This window comes from Pseudoliparis swirei, chromosome 20, assembly GCF_029220125.1.
Source record: "Pseudoliparis swirei isolate HS2019 ecotype Mariana Trench chromosome 20, NWPU_hadal_v1, whole genome shotgun sequence".
NCBI lineage: Eukaryota > Metazoa > Chordata > Actinopteri > Perciformes > Liparidae > Pseudoliparis > Pseudoliparis swirei.
Window position 1 is genome coordinate 28606589 of NC_079407.1, and position 27467 is coordinate 28634055.

General features: G+C 45.2%; 2 protein-coding genes across 2 annotated transcripts in view; both read left to right on the top strand.

The window, feature by feature from the left end:
* Positions 1–229, top strand: part of LOC130211348 (cGMP-dependent 3',5'-cyclic phosphodiesterase) — a gene marked incomplete at its 5' end in the record, with an annotated part of 62534 nt that extends 62305 nt beyond the window's left edge. Inside the window, one exon of the mRNA XM_056442087.1 lies at positions 1–229. This exon is cut by the window's left edge and continues 1181 nt beyond it.
* A 1449-nt stretch (positions 230–1678) lies between these two features.
* On the top strand, positions 1679–26398 carry cul3b (cullin 3b). Its single transcript, XM_056442127.1, has 16 exons — positions 1679–1913; positions 5112–5309; positions 10214–10327; positions 15433–15593; positions 16154–16268; positions 16375–16603; positions 16696–16841; positions 17063–17239; positions 17346–17516; positions 20191–20298; positions 20691–20815; positions 20965–21061; positions 23963–24097; positions 24412–24598; positions 24711–24856; positions 25346–26398. Exons 1-16 carry the CDS (start codon positions 1851–1853, stop codon positions 25475–25477), a joined length of 2304 nt encoding a protein of 767 aa, XP_056298102.1. The 5' UTR covers positions 1679–1850; the 3' UTR covers positions 25478–26398.
* The last annotated feature ends 1069 nt before the right edge of the window (positions 26399–27467 follow it).

The following is a 27467-nucleotide window of genomic DNA, read 5'->3' on the forward strand; positions in this document are numbered from 1 at the left end:
GTGGATCTGCCTTACTGCATCTCCGCTGCCTTTCTAGAGCTTTTAATATATGAGACGAGAGTTCAGTGCGTATGTTGTGTCTCTGTTGAAGACGTGTGAGGAGCGAAAGGTCACGACCTCCAGGAGACGTCAGAGGTCAAACTTCACTATTTAAGTTATAAACACCCAGCGCTGGATATCAGGCAGACGTCACTACGAACAGCTCTCATGGAAGAGAGGGAGGGAGAGGGAGAGAGAGAGAGGGGGAGAGGGAGAGGGGGAGGGAGGGAGGGAGAGAGAGAGAGGGAGAGGGAGAGGATGGATGAGAGAGAGAGAATGGATGGACGGATGAAAGAGAGTGAGTGGATGAATGAGAGATAGAGAGAGTAGATCTCGTGGTTCCTCCTCTCCTCTCATGCTGCAGACGAGGCGTCTGCCTCTGTCATCTTTGCCTCTCGCTGACTCGTCTCCGAGGCGTTGAGGTGTTCCTCCTGTCTCCGAGGTGTTCCTCCTGTCTCCAGGTGTTCCTCCTGTCTCCAGGTGTTCCTCCTGTCTCCAGGTCTGTCTGTTTTCGAGAGGAGCTCCTCCTGGCCGCGCTGCCCCTCGTGTTCCTCAAACTGTTGTGACTGCAGCTCATCCGGGGAGCGTGGATCTATTTCCCATCACCACAGAGCAGCCGGACTCCCACCTGTGACGTCATCGTAATGAAACCTGTGACATCATCGTTTAATGGCTGTTACATTAAAGTGGCAAAAATATATTTACTGTAAAAATATCAGAAATGTTTCTTGATTTGTTGTCATTGCTCCGATGGGAAATATTTACACTCTGCAAAGTATTCAAAGGGTTTCTTATTCTTTATTCACCACTTCTGACCAACCCCGAGGTGAGAAGACCTTTGATCTTCTCCAACCAATAAGAACCCAGATGAGTGTGTGGCCCCTGGAGGCTGAGCCCCGTGTCTGTGTGGTCCTGATGCTGCTGGTCTGGTTCTTCTTCACCTGTCAGGAACCAGGACTGACGGGTGACATATGAGATCCTTTCTTTCTTGGAATAAATCTGGTGAAAGGCTTCTTGGTCGCTGTTTCTATAAGTGCACACACACACACGCACACGCGCACACACACACACACACGTGGTGCAATCAGACTGAGTTAGTCCTCATCGTGGTACCTCCGGTTGGCCTACCACACATACTGATGAACACACTGAGGGCCACGAGGCAAAGATCTACATGTAGACATGTAGACATATAGACATATCTACATGTCTACTACTACTACTAGATATGTCTACATAGACATGTCTACATAGTATTAGTCGTAGTAGTAGTAGTAGTTGTAGTAGTAGTAGTAGTAGTAGTAGTAGTAGTAGTATTATTATACATATTTAAAACAAAATGTAGCCTACATAAAGTGGCAAAAACTCTAGTGGACTTCAAGGAAATATAAAATTCGGAGTAATTATACTTACATACTTTCCATTTCACCAGGCTATAACATATATACTACTTTTATTATTAAAGTAACACAATAGTACTTCCTCCAAAAGACCCTATGGACAACCATTTAATAAATATACTATACAACTCTCCCCTGAACTGTAAACAGGTGAGCAAGTAAATGATGTTAAAGTTCAGAGAGGATGTTCCACATCTCGCGAGACTTGGATCGCGTGAGCTCTGCGCAACGGGAGCTGCGGGTCGTCCGCCATTGCTGTGCGAACAACTCTCGGATTCGCTGTCAACAATCAACTTGCGGCGCCGGGACGCGGAGCTACGGGGTCGAGAGAAGCTCGTCGGCCGCTCCACGAGCCGCTAGTCAGCGGACATCCCGTTCATGTGAAAGCAGAATCCCGCGGACGAGGCAACCATGTCCAATCTCAGCAAGAGCGGCACGAAGAAGGACACCAAGATGAGGATCCGGGCCTTTCCGGTGAGTGCGCTGCGGCCGGCGCTCCGTCCGCCGACGGGACTCGACGCCCGGGGTCCGGGGCTGCGAGCGGGGGCTGACCGGCCGAGCTCCGGGAGCGAAGTCCCGCCGGTCCGGTCCCCCCCCCCCCATGTTGTGTGAATCGCGGTGTTAACGTTAAACTGCCGCTCAACTCCCACGACGTTAGCTTACACACACCATGCTAACTTTAGCGCTCTGTGACACTTGTTGTGTTGTTGTGTTGTTGTGTTGTTTCTGCGTCGAGTGTGTGACGTACGTCACGCACTCGATGTCGTTGCCCACTGAGCTCTACGTTTGACTGACTTTAGTGACGTCACGCCATGAGTCCCAACTGTGTGCGACGTTTGGTGGAGGAAAACACACCGGGTCACCGGGTCTGGATCAGGTCTGGATCAGGTCTGGCTTTGGGTCCGGATCAGGTCTGGCTTTGGGTCCGGATCAGGTCTGGATCAGGTCTGGCTTTGGGTTCTGGATCAGGTCTGGTCTGTGGATCTGGATCAGGTCTGGATCAGGTCTGGATCAGGTCTGGATCAGGTCTGGATCAGGTCTGGCTTTGGGTCCGGATCAGGTCCGGATCAGGTCTGGATCAGGTCTGGATCAGGTCTTGGGGTTCCTCCCTTTGTGTGCAGCTCTCTGGTCCACCTGGTTTGTGAGGTGACCTCATTCTGCTGACATTAGCACAGCCCGGGCTCCTGGCTGAGGGCGGTCCTCCTCTGAGGGGCCGGTGTGTGCAGCAGGGGGCCGGGGGCCCGTGGGTCCCGGTGCTGAGGGCCTCTAGCCCCGTGGAGCCTGGTGAACGTGCTCCTCTGAGCTCCTGGAGGAGCATCCTGATGCATGTGTTGGGGCTCGTCTCAGAAGGAGAACACCTTGCTCCTCCTCCCGGCTGCACGGCGTTCTCCCTGCAGCCTCGCGTCTGGAGTAAAGACGCGCTCTGTTTCATGAGTGAAGACGGCTCTACAGGAAGACGGCCCCACAGCAGGCCTATTCAACTAGCGCCCTCGGATGCGCCCGTTTGAGTTTAACTCTTTACGGCCACGCCCGCAAGACTGCCTGCAAATCACTATAGCTTGGTAAGAAAAAATAAAACTGACGGACACGCCTCTTTTATACATTGAGACATCTAACCCAGAGCCATCGAGTTTCACTGTTGCCTCAACCAAACCTGTATGATTACATCAGGGGTGCTCAATACGTCGATCGCGGCGACCTGCCATTCGATCGCGGCGTAGTTTGGTAGATCGTTAAGGTAGTATTGGTAGATCGCATGACATTAAAAAAAATTGTCCCGCCCCCCTGTCACTTTCTCTATAGCGCCACATTACAGCAGCCGCATTTCATTTCTGTCTCTACGTGTCGCGTTAACAGTCCTCTGCCCGCCGTCTCGTGCGCCGCAGAGCTCCGGGACCGGTTTGCGGGCATCGGGACGGAGTAAAGAAAAAGTCACTAGCCCCCCGTCCCCCCGTCTCCGTCCCCGTCGGTCGATCGCCTTGACTTGGTCACATAATAAGTAGCTCACATGCTGAAAAAGTGTGAGCACCCCTGGGTTACATCTTTATGTTACGCACCGTGTTGGTTGCCGGTGTTACACCCCTACTGGTTTTCAAACCTACTGGTTTCCCTACGCGTGTGTTGTGTTCTCTTAACATCTGCAGCGGGGCTCTGTCTCGCTCACCAGATTCGTCACACATTCACAAACATATTGCTGGAGATCTTCAAGCCACCGTTCATATCCATTTCGGCGATTACGATTGTATAAGTGAGCAGTGCATCACAGTCACGGATGAAGAAATACATTTTAGAAAAAATAAAAATATAAAGATCGCCCGACCTGGTTTCGATCCCTTTCACGCAAAAGGAGACTGCACTCAAAGACATGCAGTCTGTGCGCTGCGCCACCAGATATAAGTTTCAGCCCAAGTAATTTATATATTGATCCATTAAGTCACATTTCTTATGTTTTCATGGGAACAGTTTGGTTGAAGGGATCTGAAACAACTGGTTACCTTGAGCGGATATTTACACTTTGAAACATGTTTATAGTGATGCTTGTTCGCAACACTTTTGCCACACAATACCGACGCATTTTCGTGTGTGACTGTTTACCTGTGGAAATATACATTACTGTTTTTAATTTTTAGCCATTATTTGATCAATATTCTGTGCGGCCCTCACACCCCCCGTGATTTTCTTATTCGGCCCACTTGCTACTGAAGTTGAATAGCCCTGCACTACAGCCTCCTCCAGACAAAGTAAAGACATGAGGGACTCGGTGGAGACGCTGATACAGAACCTCAAGGAGTGAATATGTAATATTAACTGACTGATCTATAAAATTAAAGGGCCTTCTCGTAGTGTGTGCATATATATATATATATATGTGTGTGTGTGTGTGTATATATATATAAAATCTTTATTATTTTTCTTTATTTTATATTAATTTTCTGATATATTCCATATACATATGTTCCAATCACACTTATAACCCTTATACCTTACTTATAAGGTATCGGTAGAAGCAATGCTTATAAATTCCTATCCTAAATTATTATGATCAAATAAAACATATTTAATACAAAATAAAGAAAAATAACAAAGAACATTTTTAAAAGTTTTTATATATACTTTTTTATAAATAATAATAATAAAGAAAATAAATAAAGAATGTATATATATATAATTTTATTTATTTTTTATAATAATAATAAAGAAAATAAATAAGTTATTTATATATATATATATTAGGGCTGTGAAACGATTACAAGTTGTAATCAAATTAATCACAGGTTTCTGTGGATTAATCATGATTAATCACATATTACCGATATTCTCGGTATATTTCTGTGAGAACATAAAGATTTATGACAAAAGACGGATATATACATTTATACACAGGGGTGCACAGAACTTTTCCAGTGAGTTACTCAGGTGAGTACCGGGAGGTGGTGTTTGGTACTCACTCCATATGTAGCGTCAGCTTTTGTGACGTCCACCTATGGGGGGGGGGTAATTTAATCATAACGCGTTATTTTTCACAGCACTAATATATATATATATATATATATATCCCTTTAATGTTCTCACTACACTACCTAGGTGGGGCTCTGTCTGGTGGGTCTTTGGGTCTCGGTGCTGGTCTTCCCATGCGAGGCGTCCCGGTTCAACCCGTCTTCCCTCTTGCAGATGACGATGGACGAGAAGTACGTGAACAACATCTGGGACCTGCTGAAGAACGCCATCCAGGAGATCCAGAGGAAGAACAACAGCGGCCTGAGCTTCGAGGAGCTGTACCGGAACGCCTACACCATGGTGCTGCACAAGCACGGGGAGAAGCTGTACACGGGCCTGCGGGAGGTCGTCACCGAGCACCTCGTCAACAAGGTGAGCGCCGCACGCCGCCGAGCATCAGGGACGAGAGTTGAGAGGGTTGAGATCACACAGGTAAATAAACACACCTCCGACGGTCATCAGAACACAGGAGCGTCCCTCAAGTGTCAGCTGACTCATCGTTTACAGTATTTGTATATCAGGTAATTATCGGTTCGTTCTCGTCTTCACGACGAGACGCTGCTGGGAAACCCTTGTCTGTGTTTAGAATTAACGGAATTATAGTTCATATCCTCAGAGTTTGAGACAAACATAATCAATCAGTGGTCTTCTCTCGTTCTTCCTCTCAGTGGTCTTCTCTGGCTCTTCCTCTCAGTGGTCTTCTCTCGTTCTTCGCCTCTCAGTGGTCTTCTCTCGTTCTTCCTCTCAGTGGTCTTCTCTCGTTCTTTCCTCCTCAGTGGTCTTCTCTCGTTCTTCCTCTGCTCAGTGGTATTCTCTCGTTCTTTCCTCTCAGTAGTCTTCTCTCGTTCTTCCCTCTCAGTGGTCTTCTCTCGTTCTTTCCTCTCAGTGGTCTTCTCTCGTTCTTTCCTCCTCAGTGGTATTCTCTCTCTTCTTCCCTCCTCAGTGGTCTCTCTCTCGTTCTTCCTCTCCAGTGGTCTTCTCTCGCTCTTCCCTCCTCAGTGTCTCTCTCGTTCTTTCCTCCTGTGGTCTTCTCTCGTTTCTTCCTCTCAGTGGTCTCTCTCTTCTTTCCTCCTCAGTGGTCTCTCTCTCGTTCTTTCCTCTCAGTGGTCTCGTTCTCTGGTTCTTCTCGTTCCTCCTCAGTGGTCTCTCTCGCTCTTTCCTCCTCAGTGGTCTCTCTCGTTTCTTCCTCTCAGTGGTCTTCTCTCGCTCTTTCCCTCTCAGTGGTCTTCTCTGTTCTTCCTCTCAGTGGTCTTCTCTCGTTTCTTCCCTCTCTGGTCTTCTCTCGTTCTTTTCCTCAGTGGTCTTCTCCTGTTCTTCCTCCTCAGTGGTCTTCTCTCGCTCTTCCTCTCAGTGGTCTTCTCTCGTTCTTCCTCTCAGTGGTCTCTCTCTCGTTCTTCCCTCTCAGTGGTCTCTCTCGTTCTTTCCTCTCAGTGGTCTTCTCTCGTTTTCTTCCCTCTCAGTGGTCTTCTCTGCTCTTCCCTCTCAGTGGTCTTCTCTCTGCTTCTTTCCTCTCAGTGGTCTTCTCTCGTTCTTCCTCTCAGTCGTCTTCTCTCGTTCTTTCCTCCTCAGTGGTCTTCTGCGTTCTTCCTCCCAGTGGTCTTCTCTCGTTCTTCCTCTCAGTGGTCTTCTCTCGCTCTTCCTCTCAGTGGTCTTCTCTCGCTCTTTCCTCTCAGTGGTCTTCTCTCGCTCTTTCCTCTCAGTGGTCTTCTCTCGTTCTTCCTCTCAGTGGTCTTCTCTCGTTCTTCCCTCTCTCTCTCTCGTTCTTTCCTCTCAGTGGTCTCTCTCTCGTTCTTCCCTCTCAGTGGTCTTCTCTCGTTCTTTCCTCTCAGTGGTCTTCTCCTCTTCTTCCTCTCAGTGGTCTCTCTCGTTCTTTCCTCTCAGAGTGGTCTTCTCTCGTTCTTCCTCTCAGTGGTCTTCTATTTATTGTTATACTTTTTTTTAACAATTATAAATTATTTAGTTTTTTTAGAATTCAAAATTATATTTGTTATTTGTTTGTGTACTTAGTAAAGGCAGCACAGAACGGACACACAACAAAGAACACAAACCAAACGCTCTGAGATTACCTGAACCACGGGGACATGTGTTCCGCTCCTCCTGTCTCCGCTGGGTGAACACAGTCTGTCCCCAGAGTCATGCCGCTGTGTCTCATCTTAAATATCAAAGCAATGCCAGGAAACATGAATGAGCTCCCCTTCTGTTCCACTTCTGCTCCCCTTCTGTTCCCCCTTCTGTTCCCCTTCTGCTCCCCTTCTGTTCCCCTTCTACCCCCCTTCTGTTCCCCTCCTGCTCTCCTCCTGTTCCCCTTCTGTTCCCCTTCTGTTCCCCCTTCTGTTCCCCTTCTGTTCCCCTCCTGCTCCCCTTCTGCTCCCCTTCTGTTCCCCTCCTGTTCCCCTCCTGTTCCCCCTTCTGCTCCCCTTCTGCTCCCCTTCTGTTCCCCTCCTGTTCCCCCTTCTGTTCCCCTCCTGCTCCCCTTCTGCTCCCCTTCTGTTCCCCTCCTGCTCCCCTTCTGTTCCCCTTCTGTTCCCCTTCTGCTCCCCTTCTGTCCCCCTTCTGTTCCCCTTCTGTTCCCCTCCTGTTCCCCTTCTGCTCCCCTTCTGTTCCCCTTCTGCTCCCCTTCTGTTCCCCTCCTGCTCCCCTTCTGTTCCCCCTTCTGCTCCCCTTCTGTTCCCCTCCTGTTCCCCCTTCTGTTCCCCTCCTGCTCCCCTTCTGTTCCCCTCCTGTTCCCCTCCTGCTCCCCTCCTGTTTCCCCTCACTTATCCTGTTTCCCCTCCTGTTCCCCCTTCTGTTCCCCTTCTGTTCCCCTTCTGTTCCCCTCCTGTTCCCCTCCTGCTCCCCTTCTGCTCCCCTTCTGTTCCCTTTCTGCTCCCCTTCTGTTCCCCTCCTGTTCCCCCTCCTGCTCCCCTTCTGTTCCCCTCCTGTTCCCCTTCTGTTCCCCTCCTGTTCCCCTTCTGTTCCCCTCCTGCTCCCCTTCTGTTCCCCTTCTGTTCCCCTCCTGTTCCCCTTCTGTTCCCCTCCTGCTCCCCTTCTGCTCCCCTTCTGTTCCCCTCCTGTTCCCCTCCTGTTCCCCTTCTGCTCCCCTTCTGCTCCCCTTCTGTTCCCCTCCTGTTCCCCCTTCTGTTCCCCTCCTGCTCCCCTTCTGCTCCCCTTCTGTTCCCCTCCTGCTCCCCTTCTGTTCCCCTTCTGTTCCCCTTCTGCTCCCCTTCTGTCCCCCTTCTGTTCCCCTTCTGTTCCCCTCCTGTTCCCCTTCTGCTCCCCTTCTGTTCCCCTTCTGCTCCCCTTCTGTTCCCCTCCTGCTCCCCTTCTGTTCCCCTTCTGCTCCCCTTCTGTTCCCCTCCTGTTCCCCCTTCTGCTCCCCTTCTGTTCCCCTTCTGTTCCCCTCCTGTTCCCCTCCTGTTCCCCTCCTGTTCCCCTTCTGCTCCCCTTCTGTTCCCCTCCTGCTCCCCTTCTGTTCCCCTCCTGTTCCCCCTCCTGCTCCCCTTCTGCTCCCCTTCTGTTCCCCCTTCTGTTCCCCTCCTGCTCTCCTTCTGTTCCCCTTCTGCTCCCCTTCTGTTCCCCTCCTGCTCCCCTTCTGCTCCCCTTCTGGTCTCCTTCTGTTCCCCCTTCTGTTCCACTTCTGCTCCCCTTCTGTTCCCCCTTCTGCTCCACTTCTGTTCCCCCTTCTGCTCCCCTTCTGTTCCACTTCTGCTCCCCTTCTGTTCCCCCTTCTGCTCCCCTTCTGTTCCCCCTTCTGCTCCCCTTCTGCTCCCTGTCCTGTGTCTGGGGTCTTGAGTTGTGTTTGGGGTCCTTGAGCCGTGGCGTGCCGTAACCTCATGAAGCTGCAGACGCATGCCGGAGAGCCGGAGACTCCTTCGGGGAAAGTTTTTCTCAGGCTGTCGTTTGTTTTTCTCCTTGCACATAATTGGTTAATTGGTTGCTTGTGAGCCAATGAGCAGCGTGTCGGCGGCCCAGAGGTTCGACCGCCTGGTTGAATGGTCGTTCTCCAGACGGCTTTCAGAGTCGAGGAATATCAACTCTGAGACGAGGGAGGCGACACCGGAGTGTGACGTTATTACCTGAGAAGGATCCAGATGTCAGGAGTTACACATCGACCAACACAACCACACTCAAAGATAGTAATGTTCTCTTGCGTCTCTTCTTTAATAATATACAAAACAGAAAGACTGAAAAGGTATGGGGAGAAGCAAAAATGCTTATATACTCCTCTTCTCTATCTTCTTCTTCTTCGTCAAGTTTTAAACCGGGTTTGTCCCCAAAAAATGTGCGTGGCCGGTTTCACCTCCCTCTCGGAGCAATCTCTGTAACCCCGTCCCTCCATCTCGCTCCCTATGGGGCCTCAAACCGACCTTCAGAATCTCCTCCTCCACCCGTCTCCTCCATGTCTTCTTCGGTCGTCCACGCTTCCTTGGTTCGTTTACTTTAAACTCCAACGCCTATCCTAAACTATTATCAAATAAATCAGATAATTAATATAAAATAAAGAAAATCAAAAAATTGTATATGTATATATACTTTTTTTATATAATTTTTGTTGTTGAAAAATAATAAATACAATTTAGGAAATGTGTGTACATATTTTTATATAATTTTTTTCTTTCTTATTTTTCTTTATTTTATATTAATTTTTTGATTTATTTAATATATATTCCCTATACATATGTTTCAATCACACTGATAACCCTCAAACATTGTTTTATAAATAATCCTTTTGAAAACCTAAAATGAGTTAAACCATTATTATATCCATTTTAACGTTGTTCCATAACTGGACTCCTACAATAGAAGCACATCTTCTTTTAATCCCTTTTTTTAGCTTTTTGTCCAGTCAACTTACAAACATCTCAAATCATATTTACACTCATGTGAAATAGTCATGAAGCAGTAGTTGAATACGCATGTATGCTTAATGAAGGTATTGAGTAATAAGAACAGATGGAAGTCTCTTCAGCAACTCTACTGACCTCATAATTATATGTTTAAGTCTCTGAAAGTCTTCCGATTGTTGGCTTTGACGTGCTGTGAGCCGACCAGGTGAGTGAGTCCTGGTGAGGTGATGATTCATCTCCTGGAGGTGGACCCGGGGAGGTCGGCTTTACTCCAGAGACGCTCACGATGCTGAGTCACTCTGCAGCCTGGCTCCACCGGCTGGAGCAGAACCGGTCTGAAGGAGGCCGGACTCGCATCAGAAGCATCCACGAGGAGTCACTCCACCAACAGCAGAGTCTCTGATCTCACGCTGAGGACGGCCGGCTCACTCGTGTGTTTGTTCCTCAAAGGTTCGAGAAGACGTCCTGAACGCCCTGAACAACAACTTCCTCCAGACCCTAAACCAGGCCTGGAATGACCATCAAACGGCCATGGTGATGATCAGAGACATCCTCATGTACATGGTGAGTCACCGAGAGAGAGAGATATACACATATAATATAATATACATTAGTGATGATCAGAGTCATCCTCAAGTACATGGTGAGTCACCGAGATATATATATATATACATATTTAATATAATATACATTAGTGATGATCAGAGACATCCTCATGTACATGGTGAGTCACCGAGAGAGAGAGATATACACATATATATAATATAATATACATTAGTGATGATCAGTCATCCTCATGTACATGGTGAGTCACCGAGAGAGAGAGATATACACATATATATAATATAATATACATTAGTGATGATCAGTCATCCTCATGTACATGGTGAGTCACCGAGATATATATATATATATAATATAATATACATTAGTGATGATCAGAGACATCCTCATGTACATGGTGAGTCCCTGAGTGAGATAGATATATATATATATATTTATTTAAAATATATATATATTTATTTATTTTATATATATATATTTATTTTATTTATATATAATATATTTTTAATATGTGTATATATATTTAATATAATATACATTAGTGATAATCAGAGACATCCTCATGTACATGGTGAGTCCCTGAGATATATATATATATTTATTTTATTTATTTATACATATATTTTTTATATATATATTTATATATTTTTTATATACATATATACATACATTAGTGATGATCAGAGACATCCTCATATATATATATATATATACATATATTTTAAATATATATATTTAATTTATTTATATATAAATATATTTTTAATATGTATGTGTATATATATATATATATTTTATATACATTATGTACATTAGTGATGATCAGAGCAGGCATGAAAATCCCTCACCTTTCGGCGAAATTCGCCGTTTTGAAACCAAAATAGGTGACTTGAGTGAATCGTGTAGATCCGAAGAGTTTTTGTTTTTGGGTGGGTGTGACGGCGTTTATGAGATTGGAGTGGGACATGGAGAAAATGTGGAGTGGTGCTCTTCGCAATAAAACATCTTTGATGGGACGTGTCGCGTCTCGGCCAATCAGCGTCAAGATGTCTTCAGCGTTTGGTGGTTTAGGTTAGCTTGAATGTTAGCCGCTACATCCGCTGCTGTCACGCTGCACGGTGTAGCGATGTTTTCCGTGCAGACAGAACGGAAGAGTCTGGTAAATCTAAGGGTGGAGGGGTCTGCTTCATGACGAACAACATGTGGTGCGACCCCAAGAACATTAAGACTCTTTCTCGTTCCTGCTCGCCGAACCTGGAACATCTGACGATCTCATGCCGTCCATTCTACCTTCCCCGGGAGTTCAGCTCGGTCATCACCACAGTCGTCTACATTCCACCTGGCGGACACCGACGTAGCACTATCGGACCTACACGATGTGTTATGTCGGCATCAGAACAAGTATCCCGACGCGGCTGTGGTGGTGGCTGGGGACTTTAACAAGGCAAACCTAAAAAAAGTCATGCGAACTTTCACCAGCACATTACGTGTGCTACCAGAGGAAAGAACGTTGGACCACTGCTATCGCCATTCAAGAGGCTATAAGGCTGTCTCTCTCCCTCCGTTAGGGAAATCAGACCATGCCGCCATTTTCTGCTTCCGGAGTATAAACAAAGGATCGCGGGAAGCGGTAGTGACGAGGCGTAATGCGGTGGTCTGACCAATCAGAGGCTGAGCTACAGGACGCTCTGAGTATTGTCGACTGGGACATGATCCACCCAGTTCCAGTGACGTCAGCGGTTTTGAGTAGCAATGAGCCTCATAGCAACGCGGACACCATCGTCCCCACGGTAAAGTTAGGGTCTTTCCTAATCAAAAGCCGTGGGTTGATAGATCCATCCGTGAAGCTGTGAGCGCCCGTACTGCTGCCTATAACTCCGGTCTTGTATCCGGCAACATGGACAGTACAAGGCAGCGGTCTATGGACTGAGGAGGCGGTGAAGGGCGCCAAAAGAGTACCGAGACAGGTGGAATCACAGATGGAGCAGCGCGACACCAGGCGCCTATGGCAGGGGCTACGGACTATTACAAACTACCAGAGCAGACCCGCGCAATGGTGAGTGCCGGCGCATCCCTAGCGGACGACCTGAACTCATTTTATGCGGTTTGAGGCTAGCAACAACAGCGCTAGCTGCCGACTAACAACAACACCGTTAAGCGTGGCGAGTGAGTTCTACCGCTGGGGATGAACACACACTCTCTGTGACCGAGCACAGTGTGAGGAGGGCTCTGTTGAGGGTGAACACCAGGAAAGCTGCAGGTCAGATGGCATATCTGGGCGGTACTGAAGACCTGTGCTAACCAGCTAGCTCCAGTGTTCACCACAATATTCAACCTCTCCTGGCTGAGTCCGTGGTCCCGCCTGCTTCAAGAGATCCACTATTGTCCCTGTGCCCAAGAATGCTTCTCCAGCATGTATGAATGACTACCGACCGGTGGCCCTCACCTCGGTGGTCATGAAATGCTGAGAGGCTGATAAAGGACTACATCTGCGCCTTCCTCCCTTCCTCCATGGACCGCTGCAGTTTGCTTATCGCCCAAACAGATCCACGGATGATGCTGTCTCCCAGGTACTGCACACCACACTCTCTCATCTGGACAGCCAGAGGGGGCTATGTGAGACTACTGTTCATTGATTATAGTTCAGCTTTCAACACCATAGTCCCCTCAGACTGGCGGCAAGCTGATAGAGCTGGGACTGAACAACCCCATGTGTACATGGATCCTGGACTGCCTGACCGCCAGTCGACAGGTGGTCAGGGTGGGCAGACACACCTCAAATCCCTCACCCTGAACGCAGGATCCCCCCAGGTTGTCGTCCTCAGCCCCCTACTGTACTCTCTGTACACACATGACTGTGTGGCCAGGTTCAGCTCCAACACCATCATCAAGTTTGCGGATGACACAGTGGTGGTGGGCCTGATCTCCGACATGACGAGAAGGCCTACCTGGAGGAAGTTGCTGATCTGTCACTCTGGTGCCAGGACAACAGCCTCATCATGAATGTCACCAAAACTAAGGAGCTGATTGTGGACTTTAGGAAGGTACAACAACAGAGGCGTACTCACCACTGGGGATTAACAGGACTACTGTGGAGAGGGTGAGCGGGTATAAATACCTGGGAGTCCACATCACGAGGATCTGACATGGTCAACAAACACAGACACTCTGGTGAGAAAGGCAAGGCAGCGCCTCTACCACCTCAGGCAGCTGAGGAAATTTAAAGTTTCCCAGAGGATCCTTGAGTCCTTCTACTCTGGAGCTGTAGAGAGCGTCCTGACAGGAAGCATCACAGCCTGGTTTGGCAACTGCTCCGCTCAGGACAGGAAGGCTCTGCAGAGAGTAGTGCGTTCGGCTGAACGCACTATTGAAACTACACTCCCCACCCTGCAGGACTTGTACACCAGGAGGTGCAGAACCAGAGCCGGCAGGATCATGAAGGATCCTCACCATGCCAACAACAGACTGTTTCAGCTGCTGCGGTCAGGCAGGCGCCTCCGTAGTCACGCTGCAAGAACAGAGAGACTGAGACGGAGTTTCTTTCCTCAGGCCATCAGGATTGTGAACTCCGACCTCACCAGGACCCCCACATAGACCCACACAACTGCCCCTCTTAGGCACACACACACACACACACACACACACACACTTACTGTAAATATTGTGTTGTTTTTATTTGTAAATAGTGTGTACTTGTTGCCCTTGCACATTCCTGCTGAGCATTGCCACTTTCATTTCACTGCACACCCTGTGTGTGTATGTGACAAATAAAACATCTTGAATCTTGAATCTTGAATCTTGAAAACAAAGTAACGTACGTTAAGAGCGATGTGATTTAGTTTATGTTTAGTATCGATACTTCATTAAAAGAGCGATCAGAGCGCACGCGCTGCTCCGTGTCGAGGTGTCTGCGCAGCGCTAACAGAGAGGGGCGCTAAGTGGCGGAATTTTTGAGTCTTCGGCTTTAAAAATAAAAAAAGATGCCAGAAGGTAAATGTTTAAGTACTTTGTCTCCAATGCAGACAGTCTGAAAAGTGACTAACTCCAGCTGCTCATCCTGATGAACTGTGGATCCTCTGGTCAGAGACTAACGGCCTCATAGTGGATCATCAATGCTCTGACGGCTCCATGTAGTTTCATTCAGATCTTGTAGGCTAAAACTAATATTACTGACATTTGTTAAGTGTTGAAAAAGTTCAGATATTTTATTTATTACTATTATAGATAAATATACCAGTCTCGTATTCATGGTATACTGTTTTTATGGTATTGTATCAGAATCATGATATTTATGGCAGGTATGGTATAGAAGATTGTGACAACCAGGTAGAGGCAGAACAGACTCAAGGACCAGACTCAAGGAACAGACTCATGGAACAGACTCGAGGACCAGACTCGAGGACCAGACTCGAGGACCAGACTCGAGGACCAGACTCGAGGACCAGACTCGAGGAACAGACTCGAGGACCAGACTCGAGGACCAGACTCGAGGACCAGACTCGAGGACCAGACTCGAGGACCAGACTCGAGGACCAGACTCGAGGACCAGACTCGAGGACCAGACTCGAGGAACAGACTCGAGGAACAGACTCGAGGAACAGACTCGAGGAACAGACTCGAGGACCAGACTCGAGGACCAGACTCGAGGACCAGACTCGAGGACCAGACTCGAGGACCAGACTCGAGGACCAGACTCGAGGACCAGACTCATGGAACAGACTCAAGGAACAGACTCAAGGACCAGACTCATGGCTAAGCAGAGCACAAGACTTGAAGACTTGTTCATGCCAAAAAAAAAACATATTATATACAATGCCAATTTATATTTATTACTATTATTATAGGGCCCGATCACTGACTTGGTGTCAGAATGGAGGACCTATAGATTATCATACAACGTCGATGTTCGTGGAAGTTACCAGCACCCCCCCCCCCCTCGTGTACCGATCCTTCTCACCTTTTTCACCCCTGACCCCTGCCTGTCAGAGACATCCTTATGTACAAGTCGAGTCCCCGAGATATATATGTGTGTGTATATATACATATATATATATTTACATGCATACATAGATAGACATACTGAATGTGGTCCCTGTGTGTCTCAGGATCGGGTGTACGTGCAGCAGAACAACGTAGAGAACGTGTACAACCTGGGTCTGATCATCTTCAGGGACCAGGTGGTTCGTTACGGCTGCATCAGAGACCACCTGAGGCAGACCCTGCTGGACATGATCGCACGCGAGAGGAAAGGGGAGGTGGTGGACAGGTAGCCACCACTCACACACCTCACCTGTTGATGGAGGTTGATTATAGTTGTACATGGAATTCACATCCTTCATATTTAAATTAAACCTTTTTTACAAGTATACTTACTTTCATTGAAACAGCCTTTGGCTTTGCAAAACATAGACTAACCGAGCCTAATGTGGTGTTAGCACCATACTGAGCAGCCAGAAACGTTGTTTTGGTTGTTGTTTTAGATTTAGATTTTTATTTTCATTTTTTTTAATACATATATATTTTGTTATATATATTTATATTTGTATATATATTTTCTGTATATTTATATTTTCATATATATATATTTCTTTTTATATATATTTTTTTATATATATGAAAGAAAAAAAATATATACAAATTTTTTATATATACAGTTTTTTATTATTTTTTATTATTTATACATCAATGATGTATGATCAGTCTATTTCAAGTAATTCCTTATTTTTGGGGGGGAATTGCTGGTTATCAAATCTTTTAATATTGCATTTACTTTATTTGTCCTTTGTGATTATGCCTTTAAACTGTTGATTTATTTCTCTCCACTAGGGGCGCCATTAGAAACGCCTGCCAGATGTTAATGATCCTGGGCCTGGAGGGGAGGTCCGTTTACGAAGAAGACTTTGAGGCCCCGTTCTTAGAAATGTCTGCAGAGTTCTTCCAGGTGTGAAAACACAAGACACCTGATCTCTGATGTCTTCATGGTTTTTAATGAAGACGATTCTCTAAACATCTTCTCGAGGATGAACAACTGTTGTTCCCACACTTAGATGGAGAGCCAGAAGTTCCTTGCGGAGAACAGCGCCAGCGTGTACATCAAGAAGGTGGAAGCCCGGATCAACGAGGAGATCGAGCGCGTGATGCACTGCCTGGACAAGTCCACCGAGGAGCCCATCGTCAAGGTGGTGGAGCGGGAGCTCATCTCCAAGCACATGAAGACCATCGTGGAGATGGAGAACTCCGGCCTGGTGCACATGCTCAAGAACGGCAAGACGGACGGTGAGGCCCCGCCGGGGCTCCTGTACCTTTACATTAGGATTAAAACACGTGTTAATGGCGTGTGCGTGCGTGTGTGTGTGTGTGTGTCACAGATCTGGCGTGCATGTACAAGCTGTTCAGCCGGGTTCCCAATGGGCTGAAGACCATGTGTGAGTGCATGAGCTCGTACCTGCGGGAGCAAGGCAAGGCCCTGGTGTCAGAGGAGGGGGAGGGGAAGAACCCCGTGGACTACATCCAGGTGAGGGACTACTGCCATTTTTTATTATATTTTCAATTTTAAATAAAAGAATTTGAAATAAAAGACATTTTAAATGTATTTTAAATTTATTTTAAATAAAGACGCTCTGCTGAGCTACTACAAGCTGCTGTAGTGTTCCTCATCTCCTCTCATCTTCCTCATCTCATCTTCTCGCCTCCTCTCCTCGTATCCCCTCCTCTTCCTCGCCTCCTCTCCTCCAGGGCCTGCTGGACCTGAAGTCCCGGTTCGACCGGTTCCTTCAGGAGTCCTTCAACAACGACCGTCTGTTCAAGCAGACGATCGCCGGAGACTTCGAGTATTTCCTGAACCTCAACTCTCGCTCGCCCGAGTACCTCTCTCTCTTCATCGATGACAAGCTGAAGAAAGGAGTGAAGGGGGTGAGAGAGCCTCACACACACACACACACACATATATACACACCGGAGGAGCTCTGTGTCCAGCCGATCAGATGATTGATCCTATTGATCGCGTTGTGTGGTGCAGCTGACTGAGCAGGAGGTGGAGTCCATCCTGGACAAGGCCATGGTGCTGTTCCGCTTCATGCAGGAGAAGGACGTGTTCGAGAGGTACTACAAGCAGCACCTGGCCCGCCGGCTGCTCACCAACAAGAGCGTGTCCGACGACTCGGAGAAGAACATGATCTCCAAGCTGAAGGTGAGCAGTCAGAGGACCAGGTGTCTGCTGATGGAGATATGATGCGAGATTCAGAGAAATACATTGTTTTCTCCTGTGCTTATTTTATATATATACTTCTTTTTTTTTATATGTATTTTTTTTTATTTAAATATTTTGAAATATATAATGTAACAATTTTTATATGTTTTTTTAATATATATACATTAAAACTTTTTTTAAATATATATTTTTATATTAATTTTTTGAGATATATAATTTTTATTTTATTTTTATATATTTTTTTAATATATGTATAATTTCTATTTATTTTGTATTTATTTTTATATATATATTTTATTTTTTTAGATATATATTTTTTAGATATATAAAACATGTTATATATATAAAATGTATATACTTTTTAGATATTTCTTTTTGAGATATTTAAATATATATATTCTTAGATATATATTTTTTTAGATATATATTTTTTATATATAATTTTTAATATATATCTATTTATATACTAAATGTATATTAAAATTTTTTATATATGTATATTTTTTAGATATATCTTGATATATATTTCTTTTTATATTTGATATTTATATATTCGGGCTGTCAATCGATTTTAAAAAATTAACTAATTAGTCGCACATTTTGAAATTCATTAATCGCGATTAAAAGGTTTTTTTTCTTCTTTTTAAAGACAAAACTTCACACAGAGCTGTGTTTTCAAAGAGGCTCCTACATATAAAGTGTCACCGAGGTATTTAATATCGTGGATGTTAAATTGTTTCTTCAGTGAAACATCCAGATTAGTAAAAAAAAAGAAGTATATTGAGACCCCATTGGTCCTGTCATCTTTACCACTGAACAACAGCAGAACCAGTGGCCTTGGTAACTGACTGACATTCACATATGTCACGTTCACCCTCTGGAGGCTGGCCACATTTTATACATTTGACAAAAAAATGTAAATTCACCTTTTAAAGGCGTTTGCATGTGACACATACCCACGTGTTCTACATCAAACATTCCAGAACAATCTCAGCTCTATTCAATGAGGCTCATTGTCCTCACGCCGTGTTCTCTGCTCTCTGACTGACAGGCTGCTAATGAGCCTCACCTGTGAGGTGGGAGGTCCTTTGTGATTTACTGAGTGTTCATTGGTTGTTTTTTTCCCAAAATGTTGACAGACAAACGGATTGACAAATCACGGTGAAGGTTTCGTGTGACGAGTTCTTTCCGCGCCGCGTCACCCGACACGTCGCCCCTCCGTTCCTCTGTGTCTCAGAGGGGGAGACGGGAGGAAGGAGGAGCAGGAGCAAACCCGACTGATTCATCCACGAGTTAAACTGATTTATGCTCCTTATTTTCGCGGAGAAATAATTGTTTTAAAAACGGAAACAGTGTTAAACCGTACTGCCGCGGCTTGACACTCAGAGGAGTGAAAAAACTTCAAGGCACACCGGAAGTAAACAAAGTTGCGTTAATTGTGTTAAAATATTTTTGTGCGTTAACGCGGCCAAATTAATCGCATAGATTAACGCGTTAACGCTGACAGCCCTAGTATATATATATATATTAGGGCTGTCAATCGCTAAAAAAAAAGTAACTAATTAATCGCACATTTTGAAATTCATTAATCGCGATTAAAAGTTTTTTCTTCTTCTTTTTAAAGACCAAACTTCACACAGAGCTGTGTTTTCAAAGAGGCTCCTACCTATAAAGTGCCAGTGAGGTATTTAATATTGTGGATGATAAATTGTTTCTTCAGTGAAACATCAGATTAGTAAGAAAAAAGAAGTATATTGAGACCCCATTGGTCCTGTCATCTTTACCACTGAACAGCAGAACCAGTGGCCTTGGTGACTGACTGACATTCACATATGTCCTGTTCACCCTCTGGCCTCATTTTCTCCATTTTACAAAAAAAATGTAATTTCACCTTTTAAAGGCGTTTGCATGTGACACATCCCCATGTGTTATACATCAAACATTCCAGAACAATCTCAGCTCTATTCAATGAGGCTCATTGTCCTGGTGCCTTGTTCTCTGCTCTCTGACTGACAGGCTGCTAATGAGCCTCACCTGTGTGGTGGGAGGTCCTTTGTGATTTACTGAGTGTTCATTGGTTGTTTTTTTCGCAAAATGTTGTCAGACAAACGGATTGACCAATCACGGTGAAGGTTTCGTGTGACGAGTTCTTTCCGCGCCGCGTCCCCCGACACGTCGCCCCTCCGTTCCTCTGTGTATCAGAGGGGGAGACGGGAGGAAGGAGGAGCAGGAGGAAACCCGACTGATTCATCCACGAGTTAAACTCATTTATGCTCCTTATTTTCGCGGAGAAATAATTGTTTTAAAAACGGAAACAGTGTTAAACCGTACTGCCGCGGCTTGACACTCGGTTAGAGTGTAAAAACTTCAACGAACACCGGAAGTAAACAAAGTTGCGTTAATTGCGTTAAAATATTTTAGTGCGTTAACGCGGCCAAATTAATCGCATAGATTAACGAGTTAACGCTGACAGCCCTAATATAAACAATTTTTTCTTCTAAATATATAAAAAATATATATATATAACTTTTTTTCGATACATTTTTTGATATATATTTATATATATATATAACATTTTTTAATATATATATATATATTTTTATATATAATATATATATTTTATATGTATATTTTGAATATATTTGTTCCTCAGACTGAGTGCGGCTGCCAGTTCACCTCTAAGCTGGAGGGCATGTTCCGGGATATGAGCATCTCCAACACCACCATGGATGAGTTCAGACAACATCTGCAGACAACGGGGGTACGCTGCACGCCAACACGCATTCTGTCAGAAACCACCAGCTACCTGTCGTCTAGCTGCACGGCTGCCTGACTGACGGAGCGTTGCTGCCTTGCTCAGCGGCATGAGAACAATCCGTGTCCCTGGAACACGCGGTGCTGGTTCCAGCCTCGGTTTCATGGCTTTATGTCACGGTCTGATTGCCATTGTAGTTTTTGCTGAAGCGTGAAGTCATTGTGTGTCCTCAAAGTCCTTTTATACCTATTTTTCCTATTTTTCCTAACACAGTGATCGGTAAATGCACATTCTTTGTGCCATTAGCTTGTTGTTTTTAGTTTCTAACCTCATTGCACCGGATTTAAACACCAGTGAGTTCCAGTAAACTTGACTGTGCGCCCTGTGTTTGTCTTCAGGTGTCACTTGGAGGGGTGGACCTCACGGTGAGGGTCCTGACCACCGGCTACTGGCCAACGCAATCAGCAACACCGAAGTGCAACATCCCGCCTTCACCGCGACATGCGTTTGAGGTGTTCAGACGGTGAGTTGCATGTCAGGAGGTCATTGCTGTGTGTGAAAGGTTTCATAGCCCTCTATCGTCCTTGATGCCGTCGTGTCTTCCTCTTGGGGCAGCTTACAGAGTGGTAGCTCTTCATTTGTATGAATGGTGCTGCGTCGCTCTGCTTGCAGGTTTTATCTGGGTAAGCACAGCGGCAGACAGCTCACCCTGCAGCACCACATGGGCTCTGCAGACCTGAACGCCACCTTCCACGGCTCCATCAAAAAGGTACGTGCACCTTCATCAGGACTTTTATGAGATACTATATGTGTGATTATACCGTAGACCAGACTTACTCAACAGGCGGCCCGCGGGCGCTTATTTTGTGGCCCCCGACATGCCTGGTTTTTTATTTAAATTTAAAAAAAAAAAAATTATATACACTTTTATTAATCCCAAGGGGAAATTAGTTCTCTGCATTTAACCCATCCTTAGTTATTAAGGAGCAGTGGCCCTCTTAAAATAAATGCATAATAATTATAATTAGTCAACCAAAATCGTGTGAAAATTAGGTAGTGCGCCTTTAATTTAAGTTCCCGCCTTTTTATCGCGCCAGCTCATCAGTTAAAATATTTTGCACCTTAATTAATGATGGCGACAAAGAAAAGGAAAGTGGATGACGAAAACAGGGTTTTCAACTCTGCATGGAAAAGTGAATTTGCTTTTGCGGAGATACACGGGAAACCAATGTGTCTCCTCTGTCAAAAAACAATCTCTGTCTCAAAGCGAGCGAATTTACAACGCCATCACGAACAGCTTCACCTGGAGTTTAAAGATGCCGATCCACCTGGCAGCGACCTGAGGAGAAACAAAATACAAACGTTGCTCAGTGGGTTTCAAGCCCAGCAATCCATGTTCATAGCGTTGTTAAAAGCAGCGACAACGTTACAGAGGCCTCGCTCAACATCGCCTGGAATATTGCGAAAGCCAAGAAGCCAGCTACAGAGGGAGAATTTCTTAAAAATACATTTGCGGACTGTGCGGAATCACTGTTTTCGGAATTTAACAACAAGGACGACATCATCAGACAAATCTCAAAGCTGCAGTTGTCTGATTCTACCGTGACCAGGAGAGTGGAAGTCATTTCAGACGATCTTTTATCAAAGTTGCTAAAAGACATTGAAAGTGCAGAGTACTTTAGTCTAGCATTCGATGAATCCAGCGACCGCACAGACATCGCGCAGCTTATAGTCTGGCTGCGCTTTCTCAAAGGGGACACATTTGCCGAGGAAATGCTGGCTTTGCTACCGCTAACAGGGCAAACACGGGGAGAGGATATGTATTCTGCAATGATGAGCTTTTTTCACGGACCAGGCAAAAACATCAACTTCAAAAAGCTGGTTTCTCTGACTACTGATGGGGCTCCTTCCATGGTAGGAAAGGAGAACGGATTAATTGCTTTGCTCAGAAAAGATCCTGAAACGCCGGACTTCTTCTCATATCACTGCATTTTGCATCAAGAGCAATTGTGCAGCAAGCTGAGAGGTGGAGAGCTCAAAGTGACAATGGACTCTGTGACACGAACAGTCCATTTTATTCTTGCACACGCATTGAAACAGACAGTTCCGTTCCTCGGTCCAAGAGTTTGAAAGTGCATACACTGACTTGGCGATGCATGCGGAGGTCAGGTGGCTTAGTCGCGGAGAGGTCCTCGATCGCTTCATGGAGCTGCTACCAGCTGTGCGCATATTTTTGGAAGAGAGGGGCCGACGTGATTTACTGGCACCCCTGGAAGATGACACATTCATGCACAGCACCGCTTTTCTGACTGATATAATGCGTCACTTGAATTCACTCAATCTTAAGCTTCAAGGAAAACAAAAGGTTCTGCCGATGATGATGAATGATGTGGCTGCATTTGAAACCAAACTGAGCCTGTTTGCGCAGCAGCTTGAGGGAGGAAATGTCACACAATTTCCTGTTCTACAGGCCCAAGTGTCACAACCAGGTTCATTTTCACCCACCCCTTACTGCGCCTACCTCATGGAATTGAAAGAGGAGTTTTCCTCCCGGTTCGCGGACGTTAAATCCTTGGAACCCGTGCTGGCATTCACAGAATCCCTTTGCTTGTGACGTACAGGCTACTTCAGTCTCCGTCACATCTGGGCAATTTTGGAGTCGAAAGGGCTGCGTTTGAGGAACAACTCATAGAGCTGCAGCACAACAACATCCTCAAAGAAAGACACAAGGAGGAGAGCATTGACACATTCTGGATATCCTGTGTTCTGAGGAACACAAACCCTGCATTAATCCTGTGTGCTCAGAAAATCCTGACCTGCTTTGGATCTACTTATGTGTGTGAAAGCTCCTTCTCTGCCATGGGAATAATAAAATCAAAGCAGCGTTCCCGTCTAACTGACAGACATTTGGCAGACTATCTCAGAGCAGCTACAACTGAGCAACAACCAGATCTGAAAGGACTTGTGAAAAGAATGCAGACTCAGAGCTCTCACTAGGAATAAGTAAACAGTTGTTTGTTTTATTGTTATTGTTATTAATATTTGTGAAATGCAGACTCAGAGCTCTCAATAGGAAAAGTAGCAATTTCAAACTTTATCAATGTCATCAATGCAAAGCTATTCACTCCAGTGTTAATAAAACATCAGCTTGACCAACACTTGTCATCCTTGGAAACGCAGTCGCTTCACTACATTTCTTACCGAAATTGAGAATATTTGTTAAATATTCCATGATGCTTTGGAATGCATTAAAAATGACTAGCAAGACAGCATATTAAACAGCAGTAGTAAATACAGTGAATAAAATAGTACAAATATATGTTAATAATAATGTGTGGCCCTTTGCACCTGTTGTGGTTTAAATGTGGCCCTCTTGGCCTCCGAAGTTGAGTACCTCTGCCGTAGACTATGGTATAATCAGTTTTATTTTTTTTATTTTAATCTTTTTTTACATTTCTTTTTTATTTATATATTCGCCGTCAGGGAAGTCTCATTGTCCAAAGATTAGAGGCCTGAAAATGTTTTTCAAAGAAGTTTTTCATTTTCAACTATTCGTTGTTATACTTTTTCTATTTTGAAGACTTTCAAGAACATAAACGTGATTTCTTGTGAAAGTGGATTCTGAATCACGTTCTTAGACTTTGATCTTTTGTCCCAACCCTATCAAAAGGAGGACGGGTCAGAGGTCGGAGTGGGAGGAGCCCAGGTGACCGGCTCCAACACCAGGAAGCACATCCTCCAGGTCTCCACCTTCCAGATGACCATCCTCATGCTCTTCAACAGCCGAGACAAATCCATCTTTGAGGTACACGCTTGATGCCACACTCCCCTATGCAACATATATATTTTTTTTAAAATATATATTATATATTTAGATTTTTTTCATAGATTTTTAAAAATATATATAGATTTCTTTTTTTGTATGTATATTTTTTTATACATAGATTTCTTTTTTAATACATATTTTTAATATAGATCTTTTTTTTACACATTTTTGGTGTTTTTTGTGTATATATATATATATATATAAAGATTTTTGTATACATATTTTTATCTATATATATATATATATATATATTTATTTACCTTGATCCCGAATGTGACCCTTGGACCCTGCAGGAGATCCAGCAGGAGACGGACATCCCCGAGCGGGAGCTGGTGCGAGCGCTGCAGTCGCTGGCCTGTGGGAAGCCGACCCAGAGGGTCCTCACCAAGGAGCCCAAGTCCAAGGAGATCGAGAACGGCCACGTGTTCACCGTCAACGACCAGTTCACCTCCAAACTCCACCGGGTCAAGATCCAGACAGGTACGCGCCCCCGGAGACAGGAAGGGGACCAGAACCACAGAACACCACACAACGCTGAAAGTACACGCCTCCAATCACAGTCCTCATTGGCGTGTTGTGGTGCGCCCCCTAGTGGCGGCTAAACAAGGCGAGTCCGACCCCGAGAGGAAGGAGACGCGGCAGAAAGTGGACGACGACAGGAAGCACGAGATCGAAGCCGCCATCGTCCGCATCATGAAGTCCAGGAAGAAGATGCAGCACAACGTTCTCGTAGCGGAGGTCAGTGACGGCGTGGCGTCTGGTTCACTTCTATAGAGGACTTAAAATGACTCGAGTATAAATAAATAAATAGATAAATGCATGAATAAATACAAGAATAAATAAATGCTTAAATAAATACAGGAATAAATAAATGCTTAAATAAATGTATAAATAAATACAAGAATAAATGTTTAAATAAATACAGGAATGAATAAATATAAGTTATAACTCAACAGGAAATAATTAAATAAATGTATTTCTACATTTATGTATTTCTTCATTTATTTATATCCCTATTTATGTGTCCACACGTATTTCTTCATTTATTTATGTGTGACATTTATGTGTCCTTGTATTCTTATGAGTTGGTGTATGAGCCCTGTGATTGGTCATGTGGATGAGCCCTGTGACTGGTCATGTGGATGAGCCCTGTGATTGGCCACCGTGTGTGAGCCCTGTGATTGGTCACCGTGTGTGAGCCCTGTGATTGGTTCTCGTCCTCCTCAGGTGACACAGCAGCTGCGCTCCCGGTTCCTCCCCAGCCCCGTGGTCATCAAGAAGCGCATTGAGGGACTCATTGAGAGGGAATACCTGGCGCGAACACCGGAGGACCGCAAGGTGTACACCTATGTAGCATAAACCCGTCACGCCACCACGGTGGGGACCGCCGCGGGCCCAATGGACTTGGAAGGGCTTTCATCATTGATTCTGGGAAACACTGGGAAGCTTAACTTTTCTTCCATAACAATGTGTAACGAGTGCATAGAGATGGGGGGGCGGGGTGTTAGACTTCTCCTGCTGAGCGAATGAAGGAGGGATCTAGTTTTGTACAACATCTTGTTTCTTGTGGCCTTTTTGGAGAGAATTTCACTTTGAGCTGTGGAACCAACAGGAGGCCGAGGAAACGCCCACGCCCCGTGTGTGTGTGTGTGTGTGTGTGTGTGTGTGTGTGTGTGTGTGTGTGTGTGTGTGTGTGTGTGTGTGTGTGTGTGTGTGTGTGTGTGTGTGTGTGTGTGTGTGTGTGTGTGTGTGTGTGTGTGTGTGTGTGCGTGTGACACTCTTGGCCTTTTTTAAAGTTAAAGGAGTGATCAAAGTGTTACCCGGTGCCGGCCCGGTCCGCAGCGAAAAAGACATTTTGAGGACTGGAGACGACCTGCAAAGTGCTTAAGTTATGTTCAAACTCTGTCTGTTTTTAAGAGGTTGTTTTAGTGTCTCGTGAGGATGAAGAGCACCTATATTTAACGCCATGTTCTCTCCCTGTGCTCGAGGGGAGCGACCCGGAGCTGGACCTGCGCCGCATGCTCTGACCCGGCCGCCGGTCTCCAGACTCACTTTTCTCTCCGGCCAAAAGGAAAGCGTCTCCTCCCCGAAGGGACGCGCTGCAGCTTCCACACAGATCTTCTTTTTGTTTTGTTTTTGCATTTTCGGACGAGTGGCGCCGGTGGAGCGCCACGTTCTAATGTGTACAAATTGTAAAATAATTATTGTACTCGCTGCAAAGGTGGAATGTACAGGGCCTTGTTTTCATCATAGTACATGTAGATTAAAAAGATGAAGGGGCGGGTTTTGCATTCTTCTTGTGGAGGCAAAGGTCATGAGGGAATGCTGAGTTCAGGGCCCACACGGGACCGCAGCGAGTGAGACGGAAATGCAACTTTATCTTTCAAGAAAATTCAACAATGTAGTTTTATTGAGACGGTGTGAGAGGGATCACTGCACCTGTGTGTTAGGAAGTCTTGCTGTAATGACGGGTTTACAAAGAGCCAAAAACACATTCAAAATGACCCTAAAGTTCCAAAACAGATAAATATTCAAAATAAATAGATTTACACAATGTGTAATACACACATGACACTTTAAATAATGTGCTGCCCTTTCACTTTATTGTAGGTCTTTTGCAGTGTTGGGCAAGTTACTGAAAATTAGTAATTAGTTATAGTTACTAGTTACTTCTTTTAAAAGTAAGTGAATTACTTTACTAGTTACTGTATATCAAAAGTAATTAGTTACTCGGGAAAGTAACTTTTAAGTTACTTTTATGTCTGCTTTTTTAATGTAATGAACAGTCAAACACAATAAACATGTTGTAGACCTATTTATAGCAATCAACAGGGCAACAGGCCTTCAAATCAAGCAGTTGTACAAAAGTCCCTTTTAATACTTAACTTAATACAAAATAACTGTCTGTTTCATTTAACAGTGTTTTTTTTACATTAGGCCCAATGACATAAAAGTGATTGGCCTACAGTATAGTACAGGCATGAGAATCCCTCACCTTTCGGCGAAATTCGCCGTTTTGAAACCAAAATAGGTGACTTACGTGAATCGTGTAGATCCGAAGAGTTTTTGTTTTGGGGTAGGGGGGGGGGGGTCAATTGGCCGGCCGGCGTTTATGAGATTGGAGTGGGACGCGGAGAAAGTGTGAAGTGTTGCTCTTCGCAATAAAACATCTTTGATGGGACGTGTCGCGTCTCGGCCAATCAGCGTCAAGATGTCTTCAGCGTTTGGTGGTTCAGGTTAGCTTGAATGTTAGCCGCTACATCCGCTGCTGTTGCGCTGCACGGTGGAGCGATACTAACAAAGTACCCGTACGTTAAGAGCGATGTGATTTAGCATATTTTTAGTCTCA